A 13,631-nucleotide genomic window follows, 5' to 3' on the forward strand; every position below is an offset into this window, starting at 1 on the left:
TTGTTTTAACATTTCAAAGGGATAAAAAAGAATAAAATTGATAAGTTCCAGATCGAAATAATAACTACAATCCTGTGATTTACAATATTTGGCCAATGTCCATTAAAAAAAATACAGCATCAGATAAAATTTGTTTTACTTAAGTCAAATTGTTATCAGATTGAAATAATTTTTGCTCTGTATCCTTGGCAGTGTGCTTGGTTTGAATTTTAATAGCTACCTTTTGTAGCAGCTAATCTTTCCTCTATTCAAAATAAGTTCTTTTTGGTAGGCATGTGCGAAATCAACCGACATTGGAGGAATTCTCAGAACAGGGGTTTCCCCAATTTTGGACAAACATTACACAAAATCTTGAAGGTGAAACCCTACAAACTGATAATTTTATGAAATAAAAGTTTGTTATGAATGTATTCACACAATATTATTCAATGATTGGTTTTATCAGTTGAATGAAGTGAAGTCAAAAGTCTTAGGTGCACGGATACACCGGACTGCACCGTACATGTACAATTGCACACTGGCACTGACTGGGGCTCAACAGAAATATTTTAATACCAACCACTAATGATCTTACCCTGGATTTAAAACGAAGACTTATATTTCTTGCATCTATTTGAAATATATTTTATTTATTTTTATCAGAACAACTATTTTACAATCATCTTAAATGTGAATGAAATGTATGCCAACAGTAATTAAGCACAACTTGTGATATATATATTTAGGTAGCGCAGTTTCTACCAAAATAATAAAACAACAAATATGGTTTATTTATTCAATAGATATGATACAAATTTTATTGTCAATGTTTTTCTCTTTCTAGAATTAATTACGTCGCGTAAAATTTCAATCAACACACATAAGAAAATATAGGGTAACAGAATATTGCAAGGTTTGCTGATTGCTGTTTCCTTAGAATGTGTCACACAACTTTTGATTTCTTTGTTCACGAAAGCAACCAAGAATGATAATATTGTAGGGTGCCACATGCTGGTGTGTAAATAACATGTCATGTTTCAAATAAATTAATAAAATATCATTAGATTGTTTGAAGCCTTGCAGATGAAACCCTTAAGTCTGGTTGTAGTAGTTCTTGTCAATAGAATACTTCCATGGTATAACTATAAGGTCACTACTGTCCCAAATTGGATTCAGCCCCATAATCAAATAATGATAAGTTACTATAAAAGTCTAGTTCAACATGTTCAATGAAGTACACGTTATAGGATTCAGGATAAGTGTCAATTTGCACATAAAAAAGTTGTGTAAATTTTGAAGGAATATTTTTTTAAGAAACAGTATTGATGAACAATACACTATCATTCATAATCCGAAAAGGTAAATAACTGATAACTTTGTATGGAAGAGATTCAGCAAATCAAACAATATTTCTCAATTTCAGTAGTTTTTATAACTTAAAAAAAGTTTGCATGCATCTGTGCATTTTCCTGACAATGTATATAGTCATGATAGTAGTTTGGTGATCAACCTGTGTGTAACAAGTGTGTTAATTATTCACAACAGCATGAACAATGAAAAGGTTTTATTGTAATTTTTTATCCATTTTCTTAATAATAATTAATTTTTACTTTATGTTTAAGAGGCTGTCCAAGTAAATATCAGGCAAATCCTATGATATGGGTGGCACAACATAATGTTTTCCCCACTGAATTTTTGGTTCCAATGCAATGTTTATATCATACAAAGGATATATATGTCAAAGATATTTTTGAATCAACAGTGGATGGTTCAGAAAATGATTTTAAAGTTCACTAACAATGCAACAAAATTGTGTACAAAATGAAGTTATCTCCCCTTTTCAATGAAATTTCAGTGCTTTCTATGTATTTTTTTCTCTCTTTATTTGTTGCAGTTAATAAAAAAAACAAAATTGAACTTTGAGAAAGAATGAATTTGTGATATGAAAAAGATGAAAAAATTTTAAAAACAAAATATGTCATGTGCCATCCACTGCCTGGTTTGTCCATGGACACCCTCTTAAACATGTTAAATGTTTTCATGTCAATGATTTATGAATTTCACTATCAATTCTTAGCACCAATGATTAAAATTCATTTATTATCATTTTTTCAGTCTGAGTTTTTGATGAGAATTGTAAGAACACTCTCTCACAGGTAAGTACTGAAAATTTTATACTTATAACAGAAAAATACCATTGGGTGCTAAATGATCATTACCAGATGACTTAGAGTGTAGTTTTATGAACTCATTCTTATGATATGTTTGAACATGTTGAACAATTTTCAAAACACAGAATGATTCAGAAAATGCTTTCATGGTAATATTAAAAAAAACCCCAAAAAACACTTAAGAAATTTGTAATTGGTTAAAACAGTCCTTAATATTTATATGTACAGTACATTTTAAGTCTTGCTCCTATATATGTCCCAATGGGACAAGAAGACCGACTGTTATTACCCCTGCAGGGATACATCTATGATGATATTAGATACTAATAAATTAAATGATCAAACAATTTGTGTTAGATTTAATGAATTTAAGAGTGTGATTTAATAATGTATATGAAATCAAGAATCTGTACATTTTTTAAAATGTCTGGTCTCTCTTTTTTTCAGTGCTGATTTCGAACAAAGAGAAAAAGAAAAAGCAAGAATTGACAAAGCTTACAAACAGAGTGATAAGAAATTAGGAGAATTAGTTACAGGTATGGATATTTAATTTATAAATTAGTGACTTATAATTTAAAGAATGAACTTAATTTGATATGATAACTCTAATTTAAAGGAATCCAGTCACTGTATATTGTTGAGCCTGTGACTATTGTCTCAAAATCAAGACATAATGATCCTGCATTCCGTTATTGGCTTGGTCCACAAATATTCACTCTGTGGTTAAAGTTTTTGAAATTTAAATAACTTTTTAAAAATATCCTGGATTTCTACAAAAATGGACAGAAGATTGTTTATGATCATAAGATAGTATCCAGAAGTAAATTTAAAAACAAAAATCCTATTTATCCGTATTTCACTTATAAATGGACTAAATGTTTTTCAGCCAGTTAATATTGTAACATACACTCTGTGGTTAAAGTTTTAAAAGTTTTAATAACTTTTATAAACTATCAGATCCTGGATTTGTACCAAACTTGGACAACAGCTTGTTTATGATCAAAAGCTTGTATCTAGAAGGAGTAAAAATTTATTTCCTGTTTTTCCATATACATGTACACGTAGAAGTTACTTATAAATGGACTTAGTTTTTCTTCCAGTTAACATTACATACAGTCTTAAGTTAAAGTTTTTAAAACATTTAGTAGATTCCTAAACCATCCTGGATTTTTACAAAACCTTGACAGAAGCCTCTTACAATCATAAGATTTCACCATTTTTGTTGAGCCTGCGACTAACAGCAAAAGAAAGCAAGACACTGGGTTCTACTGAGCCCTTTCAAATTTTGGAGAATTCAACTATTGTAGGTATTCGTGATATTATAAACTAAAAGAATAAAAGAAAATTATTAAATTAAATTGTGTAGTTCTCACAACTTTTGTCACTTTTTCAGCACACTATGAAGATCTTACCAAAGTAACACAAGATTTTAGTAGGATGAGCAAATGCATAAATGGTAAGCATGCTTTTGGAAACATTTGTTACAAAATGAATGAGGAGAAACATGTTATCTTTAATGTTGTTAATATATAGCTTGTTACAGATATGACAGGTAATACCTGTGAAATATGATGAATTTGTCATTTATTACCTTTTAGTATGATACAATGAATTATTAATCTTAGCCTTTCAGAAAAGTTCAACTTTTTTATTTAAATATTGATATAAGTTTAAAACATAACACTATGAATGCCTAAGCAGAAACTGAAGCAGGTTAGTAGCTGAAATCTTTGTAGGCTTTCAGAATGGTACAACATTTTTATTCTGCCTCATTATGTTTTCTGGTCTGTGCGTCTGTTCGTCCATCCGTTTGTTCGTCCGTCTGTCCCGTTTCAGGTTAAAGTTTTTGGTTAAAGTTTTTGGTCAAGGTAGTTTTTGATGAAGTTGAAGTCCTATTAAATTAAAACTTAGTACACATGATCCTTATGATATTATCTTTTAATTTTAATGCCAAATTAGAGTTTTGACCATAATTTCATGATCCACTGAACATAATAAGTGGGCATTCGTGTACTATGGACACATTCTTGTTTTAATTTTGAAAAATATCACTATGGGCACTAAACAGATCAGATGACAGAGAAACTAAAGCAGGCCAGTAAGTGAAACATTTGAAAATATTTTTGACAAATGCTACAATAATTTAAATGTTTCATATTAGAAAGGAAAATGTTAGCTTTGATAAAAATGATATGTTATCTTTAAAAACTTTTAATTAGTTTCTGCAGTTTTGTATTTGTATATTTTCCAGATTCAAGGGAGAGAATAACAAAGATAAGAGAAGATTTAAGTAGCTGTAAGACTTTGTTACACTGTAAGAGAGATGAACTGAGAAGATTATGGATAGAAGGAGTTGAACACAAAGCTATGGTAGCTTTATTAGATCAGGTGTAAGTTTCCTTTACCAGAACTTTTTAGGTAACTTAAAGAAAAGTTGCAATCTTATTGATAGTATTGTCTTATCACAGCAATGAGCAAAAATTAAGAAATAACTCATGGTGACTTGCAAATATTTGCTGTTCCTATAACAAAACTCACTATTGATATTGGCACAAAAACAAAGAAAACTGATATTTATGTTTCACATTAATGCTGTAGAATGATGATAATCTTACTTCATTGTTCATTTGTAGAACCTTATATTAGAATTGTCAGTAGAAACATGATGCCATATTTGAAAATGACAATATAGGTAAACAAATTAAGAGCTTCTATTCAGGTTTTGATTGTACCAACTTGAGTCTCATTCTTTCAGACTAACTGTTTAATTTGATTGTTTCTTTCTTTACCTTTAATGCAATGTTCGAGTTAATATTCTATATAAGTTGTATATAATCATTAAAAAGACAAATGTTTTAAGAAGATTGAAGGTTTGAACAGTTGTGAAATCTCAGAAAATAGCCATGATATTCTAAGGTCTGGAAGCTCATTTTGGATAACAGTTTTAGTCATTTGTCAAATCCCAGCAATAGTACTGATTTTCATAATACAATCCAAATATTGAGACATTGCTCTATGTGAAAATTCGACAGTTTATTTATTTAAAAAATATCTGCTGATTCAGGTGTTTTCATAAAAAGTACAATAAATTGTCTAATGTTAATTCACCAAACTTCACTTTATTTGAAAATTTCTTTCTTTCAGGGAACTTATAAAAGAGGTACCAGTAAAGTTAGATAATTTTATCATCAGTAAGCATTACTTGCACGCTACAGACCTACTTGTAAATGCAGGTAAATAAAATTTTAATTATATAGGATAAAAGAAGAACAATGGAACACTGACATTGTGTTATATATCTCAATATGACTAAAAGCTTGCTAAACCTCCTAACATTTCAATTAACCTGTTCTGTTCTTCCAGTTATTTCAGTTAAAAGTACAAAATAAGTTGAAAAAGCTGTGCAAATTTATCAGGGTTATAACTTTTCAAGTGAGTCTTCCTGGTTAATCACCACTCTTCGCTACTATACTGTTTATTTTATTATGCCCCACCTACGATAGTAGAGGGGCATTTTGTTTTCTGGTCTGTGCCTCCGTTCGTCTGTTCGTTCGTTAGTTCGTTCGTTCGTCCGTCCGTCTGTGCGTCCGTTCGCTTCAGGTTAAAGTTTTTGGTCAAGGTAGTTTTTGAAGAAGTTGAAGCCCAATCAACTTGAAACTTAGTACACATGTTCCCCATGATATGATCTTTCTAATTTTAATGCCAAATTATAGTTTTGACCGCAATTTCACGGTCCACTGAACATAGAAAATAATAGTGTGAAGTTCAGGTTAAAGTTTTTGGTCAAGGTAGTTTTTAATGAAGTTAAAGTTACATCAACTTGACACTTAGTACACATATTCCCTATGATATGATCTTTTTAATTTTAATTCCAAATTAAAGTTTTGACCCCAATTTCACGGTCCACTGAACATAGAAAATGATAGTGCGAGTGGGGCATTCGTGTACTATGGACACATTCTTGTTTTATTTCATATTTTCATCTCATCTTGTCATGTGTGTTTGTGTTATGTTATATAACTTTTAATGAACTTCTTTGTACCATTGTAACTTAATGGTGTTTGAAAAATAAAGAATCTTAATCAATCTTAAATCCAGAACCTTGTCTTTAATTGCGTCTTTTGTTATAGATGGTATGTTGACCTCTAGATGTCTTTCAGTATTTTTATTATTGCATTGCTGTATCATAGGCATATACCCCTCATTTCCTTTCATTCATATCCACTGAGCTTTTCATGGTAGGTTACACTTTATGTTTAATGATTATAATAACAAAAATTAATGCTAATCTCAGGAAAAAACAAGGATAAACCACACAAGGATTGTCACTTGTTAGATAAAATAAAAACTGGTTTAATGACGATGGATGGTTGTTTATTGTCCAGGGGGAAATTAAATGCATAACCAGGACAAGAACAGTTTTTGCATCATTTATTGAATAATGCAAAATATGATGGTTATAATTTCAAGATATGTTTCATCTAATGGAAATATTGATCAATGTTTTTAGTTGCTAAATTAGAGAAGCCATTAGCTGGGATTGATGCCCTTAGAGATCTGAAAGCTGAACTGATTGCTCGTAATGAAGTAAGTTTATAAATATCTTATGCTAATGATATTATTACCTTAAAATTGAAGAAACAAGATAAGTGAATTACTTGCCCAACTCAAACTTCATTGTTAGGGTAAACTTACGCTACATTCAAGGGTATACTGCTTAATCTCTTTCTGTACAGCCTTTAAATTTTTGCCACATTTTTGTAAAGAACGAGGAATCAGAATATCCTAGAATTTGTAATTGAGTTTCATGAGAGGATTCTATGTTTATCACATCAATCACCTTTATTTTCTGTTTTACTGAATGCTTATTACAGAGTATCCTAAGAAATCATTTAAAAAAAAATTAAAAAAAAATGATTATATATATCTTTTCTGGGCCTTTTATACCTGACCAAGCGGCATGGGCTTTGCTCAATACTGAAGGCTGTAAGGCGACCTATAGGTGTTAATTTCTGTGTCATTGTGGAGAGTTGTCTCATCATACCACATAACATCTTTTTTATTTATAGTACATATAGTGGAAATTTACTTTATAGCAAAGAGTCTCATGAAAAATGGTCTTATTTCTTAACCCTTTGATAATTACAAATTTCTTTATCTTCAGCAACTTCACGAGACTTTGATAGAGGAATTGAACAAACAGATTTATGCAGCAGTTCCTGATCAGTCTGTTTCATTAAAACGTTCTTCATCATACAGAAGAGGAAGTAATCTAACAAAGCAGTTGTCTGATCCAGAATGCAAACAGACAAGTAAGTAGTGTCATTTTTTAACAATGATATCAAATATGTAAAATAAAAAAAAATCATATTTTTATCTTTATACACTATGTACAGTGCCGTAAGTCATGCAACAGTGATTGCTTTATACAAATCTGACAAACAATCCTAGATAGAAGTGATAAATTTTACAAGGATTAAACAAATGGAAATTGTTCCGAAAACTACATTTTCTAACAAGATGAATTTGATTGATTTATGAATTATTTAGAGCATAGCTCAAACATAGAAGAAATAGAGAAATAGCTCTATATCAAATCACTGCAATAGAAAATTATCTATTGACAAGATTGATAATTTTATTCTATGATGACTTCAACATTATTGTTTGTAATATTTCTAGAGCCTACAGAATTGCTGAAACCTCCAGAAATGGTGGATTTGAATAAGGAAATAAAAGAAGATTTGAATGGAAACCCAGAGGAGAATCCTGCACATTTTATTGCTGTTTTAGTTGAAGCTTTGTTTGTACTTAGAAAAATTCCAGATTCTGCTGAGGTATACAAACTTACTAAAAAAGAATAGGAAAAATAAGAAAAAAAAACGGTAAAGGTATAAGAAAAACATACTTTGAAAAAGAATAGAGGAAAAGTAAACACAATATTAACAAAAAAAGCGAAATGAAAATATGTTTAAAAGAGTGTCAAGGTTAAGTTTTATTTCAAAGTCTTTAAGTGTGCATCATACAGTTCTTATATCTGTGGTCTTATAACCAACTCAAAATTTCTCTTTAAAAATGCGCTACTAATACAGCATTCAGGATAGTTTGCTGGAATTTTTTGTTTTAGAAATGGTGATATATAATTCATCAATAATTTCAAATAACCTTTTGTTATATGATTTGAAACAAAAAATAAACTATCTTGATATAAGTTGAAAGATAGTGTTTTTAAAATCATTTTTAGCTCACCTGGCCCGAAGGGCCAAGTGAGCTTTTCTCATCACTTGGCGTCCGGCGTCCGGCGTCTGTCGTCATCCGTCCTCCGTCGTCCGGCGTCGTTAACTTTTACAAAAATCTTCTCCTCTGAAACTACTGGGCCAAATTTAACCAAACTTGGCCACAATCATCATTGGGGTATCTAGTTTAAAAAATGTGTCCGATGACCCGGTCAATCAACCAAGATGGTCGCCACAGCTAAAAATAGAACATAGGGGTAAAATGCAGTTTTTGGCTTATAACTCAAAAACCAAAGCATTAAGAGCAAAACTGACGGGGTAAAATTGTTCATCAGGTCAAGATCTATCTGCCCTGAAATTTTCAGATGAATCGAACAACCCGTTGTTGGGTTGCTGCCCCTGAATTGGTAATTTTAAGGCAATTTTGCTGTTTTTGGTTATTATCTTGAATATTATTATAGATAGAGATAAACTGTAAACAGCAATAATGTTCAGCAAAGTAAGATTTACAAATAAGTCAACATGACCAAAATGGTCAGTTGACCCCTTTAGGAGTTATTGCCCTTTATAGTCAATTTTTAACCATTTTTCGTAAATCTTAGTAATCTTTTACAAAAATCTTCTCCTCTGAAACTACTGGGCCAAATTATTCCAAACTTGGCCACAATCATCATTGGGGTATCTAGTTTAAAAAATGTGTCCGATGACCCGGCCAACCAACCAAGATGGCTGCCACAGCTAAAAATAGAACATAGGGGTAAAATGCAGTTTTTTGCTTATAACTCAAAAACCAAAACATTTAGAGCAAATCTGACAAGGGGTAAAATTGTTTATCAGGTCAAGATCTATCTGCCCTGAAATTTTCAGATGAATCGGACAACCTGTTGTTGGGTTGCTGCCCCTGAATTGATAATTTTAAGGAAATTTTGCTGTTTTGGGGTATTATCTTGAATATTATTATAGATAGAGATAAACTGTAAAAAGCAATAAATATCAGCAAAGTAAGATTAACAAATAAGTCAACATGACCGAAATGGTTAGTTGACCCCTTTAGGAGTTATTGCCCTTTATAGTCAATCCTTTACAAAAATCTTCTCCTCTGAAACTACGTGGCCAAGTTTATTGTGGATAGAAATAATTGTAAGCAGCAAGAATGTTCAGTAAAGTAAGATGTACAAATACATCACCATCACACAATTTTGTCATGAATCCATCTGCGTCCTGTGTTTAATATTCACATAGACCAAGGTGAGCGACACAGGCTCTTTAGAGCCTCTAGTTGTCTTTACAATTAATATTATAAGATGTTTTGGTTGATGGGTTTATAAGAGAGATGTTGGAAGGTAGGCTCAATAAAGCATCTGTGGTTGGGAAAATTTAAACAAATTTAGATTTTTCAAATCAATACATGTATATGCATATTTTTTCTGAAATGCATATGGTATAAGATGGGTACAACGGATCGTGGAAGAAACATATTTTAACAATTGTTTGGTCCATTTTTTGCTGTTTTTTTTTTTTTATCTTAACATTGTTAATAAAGTAATTAACTGTATTTTTTAAATGTAGAGGAATAAGAAAATGAAAGATCCACTGGTAAGAATTGGTTTAAGGGGTGTGTTTTTGAGCATTGCAATTTCACATCTTTTGCAAGATTTTGAAGTGTTTAAAATGTTTATAAAATTAATTTTGTTAATTATCTAGTTGATTTGTCATTCTTTGATTTAAAAAATTAAAATTCCAATTTTTAGGAATTTTTAGTTTTCAGTGTTATAGCAATGTCCATTATTTAAATATCAAGTAAAACTCTTATGACTGTCTCTCTAAATTAACTTGGATTTCGCTTATTAATGATTAAAATATTAGCTACATGAAGTAGATATTTTCAGAACAGTAGCTACTATTTAAAGCAAATATATAAAGTGAAATATTGAGTCTTCTGCATTTCACACTCTACACCCTTTTACACTATGTAGATTGTATAAACTATATTTCCTATTTTATACACAGTAGAACATGTAACTGATTAAATGAAAATTATTTATTACTTAAAAACTTTGTTAGTGATGAATACTAATATTGTATAAACATACTGGTGAAATATCATGATTTATCTGCGAGAGAAATCTAGCATTTATATGAGTGAAGTTACGAAATTTAATTCATGTTTTAATGTAAGTAACAAGCCCATATATCAAGGGCAACACATGTACAGTCACCATAACACTAAAATGTAGAAAAATAACTCTCATTTGATTCCTGTTGTATAATACTTGTTTTAATTTGTTTGACATACATGTAGGAACACATTAAATTCACTCATGAACTATACACAATAAGGATTTATTGAGTCGTTTGGTGAATCATATTTGTTTCTAGTTTAGATTGCATAGGTAACTGCGCCGTAAAAGATAAAATTTCAATTTCATATAATTTCAGAAATACAGATTGGTCTAGGTTGAATAATATATTAAAAAATATAGTGAAATCATTTCTTGCATATATTTGTTTGGTTGAGCAGTTCATGTTTACAAATAAGGTGATATGAAAATATTATGTTTTTATCTGCCTTGTACTAGTTTCTGAATGTTTTGCTAGTATTTCCCATAAGAATCTGATTGATTGAACTTAATTATTCCTATATATTCTTTAGATCTTGATAAGTTAATCTAACTGTTCAACAGTTTGTACTTATCAAAGATGGACCAAAATTTTAGAATATTTAAAAATATTTCTCCTTTTACTGGTACTGGTCCTTTCTGCTGCTGACACACTTCATCTCAGTTGGTATCACCTGCCAAATAGCAGGCACTTTAGTTCAGTACTTTTGATTTTATGGTACATTTTATTGTCTTTCTAACACTCAGTACCGGTACCTGTTTTGAGGTATTATTATACAGGAATTTAAAATTCAAGTCAATACCTCTCATTGGGGAAAAACCCCCTTAGGCTTAAATCAGAAAAGTTTGCAGGTCTATAACCCAAGTTTTGCCCCTTCACAATAATAATCATGAATATTTCCCTCAAGATACAGTTTGATGTTATCTCCAATGTGATCAACTGCTCATCATGTAAATCTATTACATGTATTACAAGTGAAAGGTTGAAAGTATAAATCAAATTAAGTGCATTAAAAATACTCTTACCTTATGAAAATACACTTAATTGTCAGGCACACTAGAACGTAAAAAAATAGATTTGGATATGGAAGCTTCTGTCATATTGAAATTTTACAATTGATAGTGTTTTATTGAGCATTTTGTTTTGCTATCCTAGATTATGAATAGTATGCTCACTTTTAAGTACCACAAAGTTATCCCTTGAAGACAAATGTTTTGGGAACATGATTTGTTATGAACATAGTTTTCCAAATTACAACACTACTTATTTACCTTCTTTTCATCCATCCTCATCTGAGTTGAAAAGGGGTGTATAGAGTACCCTTGCTGATGATAAAAAGATATGTAACATCATATTTTTACACATGGTTTTGAAATTTAGTTTTGGCGGTGGCCATTTTTATAATGATGACACTTGTCCTGTTTAGAAGAGATTAGTTTCTATTTGCTGGTAAAAATTATCAGAAATGAATAATCAAATTTAATGTGTTAACTTATTTTGTTAAGATCATAATACTTGCATGTATGATTTATATGACAGGGTATAAAGTCAAAGATAGAACCAGAATTATCTGCCATTGTAGCCAGAACATCTCAACAGGTTGTAGACAGGTTAGTCACAATAGTTTTTAGAAGATTTTAGAGCAGTGTTAAAAAAATATCTGTCAAATATCAAAACTTGGTGGGAAAACTTAAAATTGTGATTTGTAAAGAATGATTAATATTTGAAATTAGTACAATTGATGTTTGATGTTTGATCCTTAAAAAAATGAAGTTATATGTACTGGGGATTTATTTTGGTGGATATCAATAATTGTGAATTGAGGAAAACTTTGATTTTGTGGTTATGTTTATCTGAAGCCTATATAGAGAATTTGTAATTCATTAGACATTTGAATTTATAGTTTTCATTTACCAACGAAATCCACTAAAATTGGTATCTGATAAATTATGATTCCACAGTATTCATCAGATCATTTTCAGGGTTTATTTAGACTAGTTTCAATTTGCATATAGTGTTGTCCCAACTCCATTTATTAAATGATTGGATATGCTTAAGTATATGAAAAATGTCAGAGAAGCCTAATTGTATGTTTGGATTGACAGGTTTGTGATTAAATTACTATTCTAGACCATTGCACTTTATATTATATAGCTCTAGTAGTCTATGGTAAGAATTTATAGAGAACAGGGATGAAATATTCCATTTTCATATTACCAACTTTTGACTCTGGAATTAATATTTTTTCAACATGTTACCTTCTCTATGGTAGGACATTCTGGTTTTAGGTTAAGCAAGAGCAATGTAAACAAGTAAATTTAAGATTTTAATCGGTACAATTTTAAGGGAAAGTTAAGTGTTTAAATGTTTTCAATACATGACTAAATCATCAAGGTTAAGTAAATTTCCCCTAATTGCAGAGATCATATATTGGACTTGGACTTTTGCTTTTTTTGGTTGCTCTTAATTGACCAAATACCAGGATGTCCTACTACAGAGTAGGTAACCTGTCGAATAACTGTAGAAGCCAGAGTCAAAAGTCAAATATATGAAAATGGTCTATTATATCACTGAAAACTAAAAAATGGATTAGTGCCTGAAGTCTTCAGTAAACATAAAAAAGATAAGAATTATAGTATAGTCAACATTTTTACTCTAATAAAATATATTAGAATGAAATTCAAAACAGTGTGGCTGTGGCCATTGATTGACACATTAAATTCATCCATTGACTGGGACAATTTAGGTGAACGTTTGTATGTAACGACCACTTCTCACTATGTACTTTTTAAAGACACTTAAACTATGGGGTCACCAAAGGTTCTCAACACCTTAATAAAGTAATTCGAAAAATTAATCAGAAATAACGCGATGTTTTGATTTATATCAATTATATAAATCAAAACATAAAGGTTATTCCTGATTAATTTTTCGAATTATTTTATAATTAAAGGCGTTAAGAAACCTTTGGTGACCCCACAGTTTAAATGTCTATCGTAGGTACGTCGTGAGCAGTGGTCGTTACAGACAAACGTTCACGTAAATTGTCCCAGTCAATGGATGAATTTAATGTGTCAATCAATGGCCACAGCCACACTGTTTTGAATTTCATTCTATGTAATAA

General features: G+C 30.5%; 1 protein-coding gene across 9 annotated transcripts in view; it reads left to right on the forward strand.

Annotated features, from left to right (window-relative positions):
- Positions 1-13,631, forward strand: part of LOC143073243 (exocyst complex component 4-like) — a 46,974-nt gene that overhangs the window by 767 nt on the left and 32,576 nt on the right. For 7 of the 9 annotated variants that reach the window (XM_076248624.1, XM_076248621.1, XM_076248625.1 and 4 more), the window contains exons 2-11: positions 2,095-2,135; positions 2,598-2,686; positions 3,544-3,606; positions 4,402-4,540; positions 5,295-5,383; positions 6,661-6,737; positions 7,315-7,462; positions 7,833-7,987; positions 9,956-9,982; positions 12,047-12,117. In XM_076248624.1, coding sequence (XP_076104739.1) covers positions 2,095-2,135; positions 2,598-2,686; positions 3,544-3,606; positions 4,402-4,540; positions 5,295-5,383; positions 6,661-6,737; positions 7,315-7,462; positions 7,833-7,987; positions 9,956-9,982; positions 12,047-12,117 — 899 coding nt within the window. The remainder of the gene's footprint in view (positions 1-2,094; positions 2,136-2,597; positions 2,687-3,543; positions 3,607-4,401; positions 4,541-5,294; positions 5,384-6,660; positions 6,738-7,314; positions 7,463-7,832; positions 7,988-9,955; positions 9,983-12,046; positions 12,118-13,631) is intronic. The other 2 variants (XM_076248627.1, XM_076248630.1) reach the window with 1 other exon arrangement.

Source organism: Mytilus galloprovincialis, chromosome 4 (genome assembly GCF_965363235.1).
Source record: "Mytilus galloprovincialis chromosome 4, xbMytGall1.hap1.1, whole genome shotgun sequence".
NCBI lineage: Eukaryota > Metazoa > Mollusca > Bivalvia > Mytilida > Mytilidae > Mytilus > Mytilus galloprovincialis.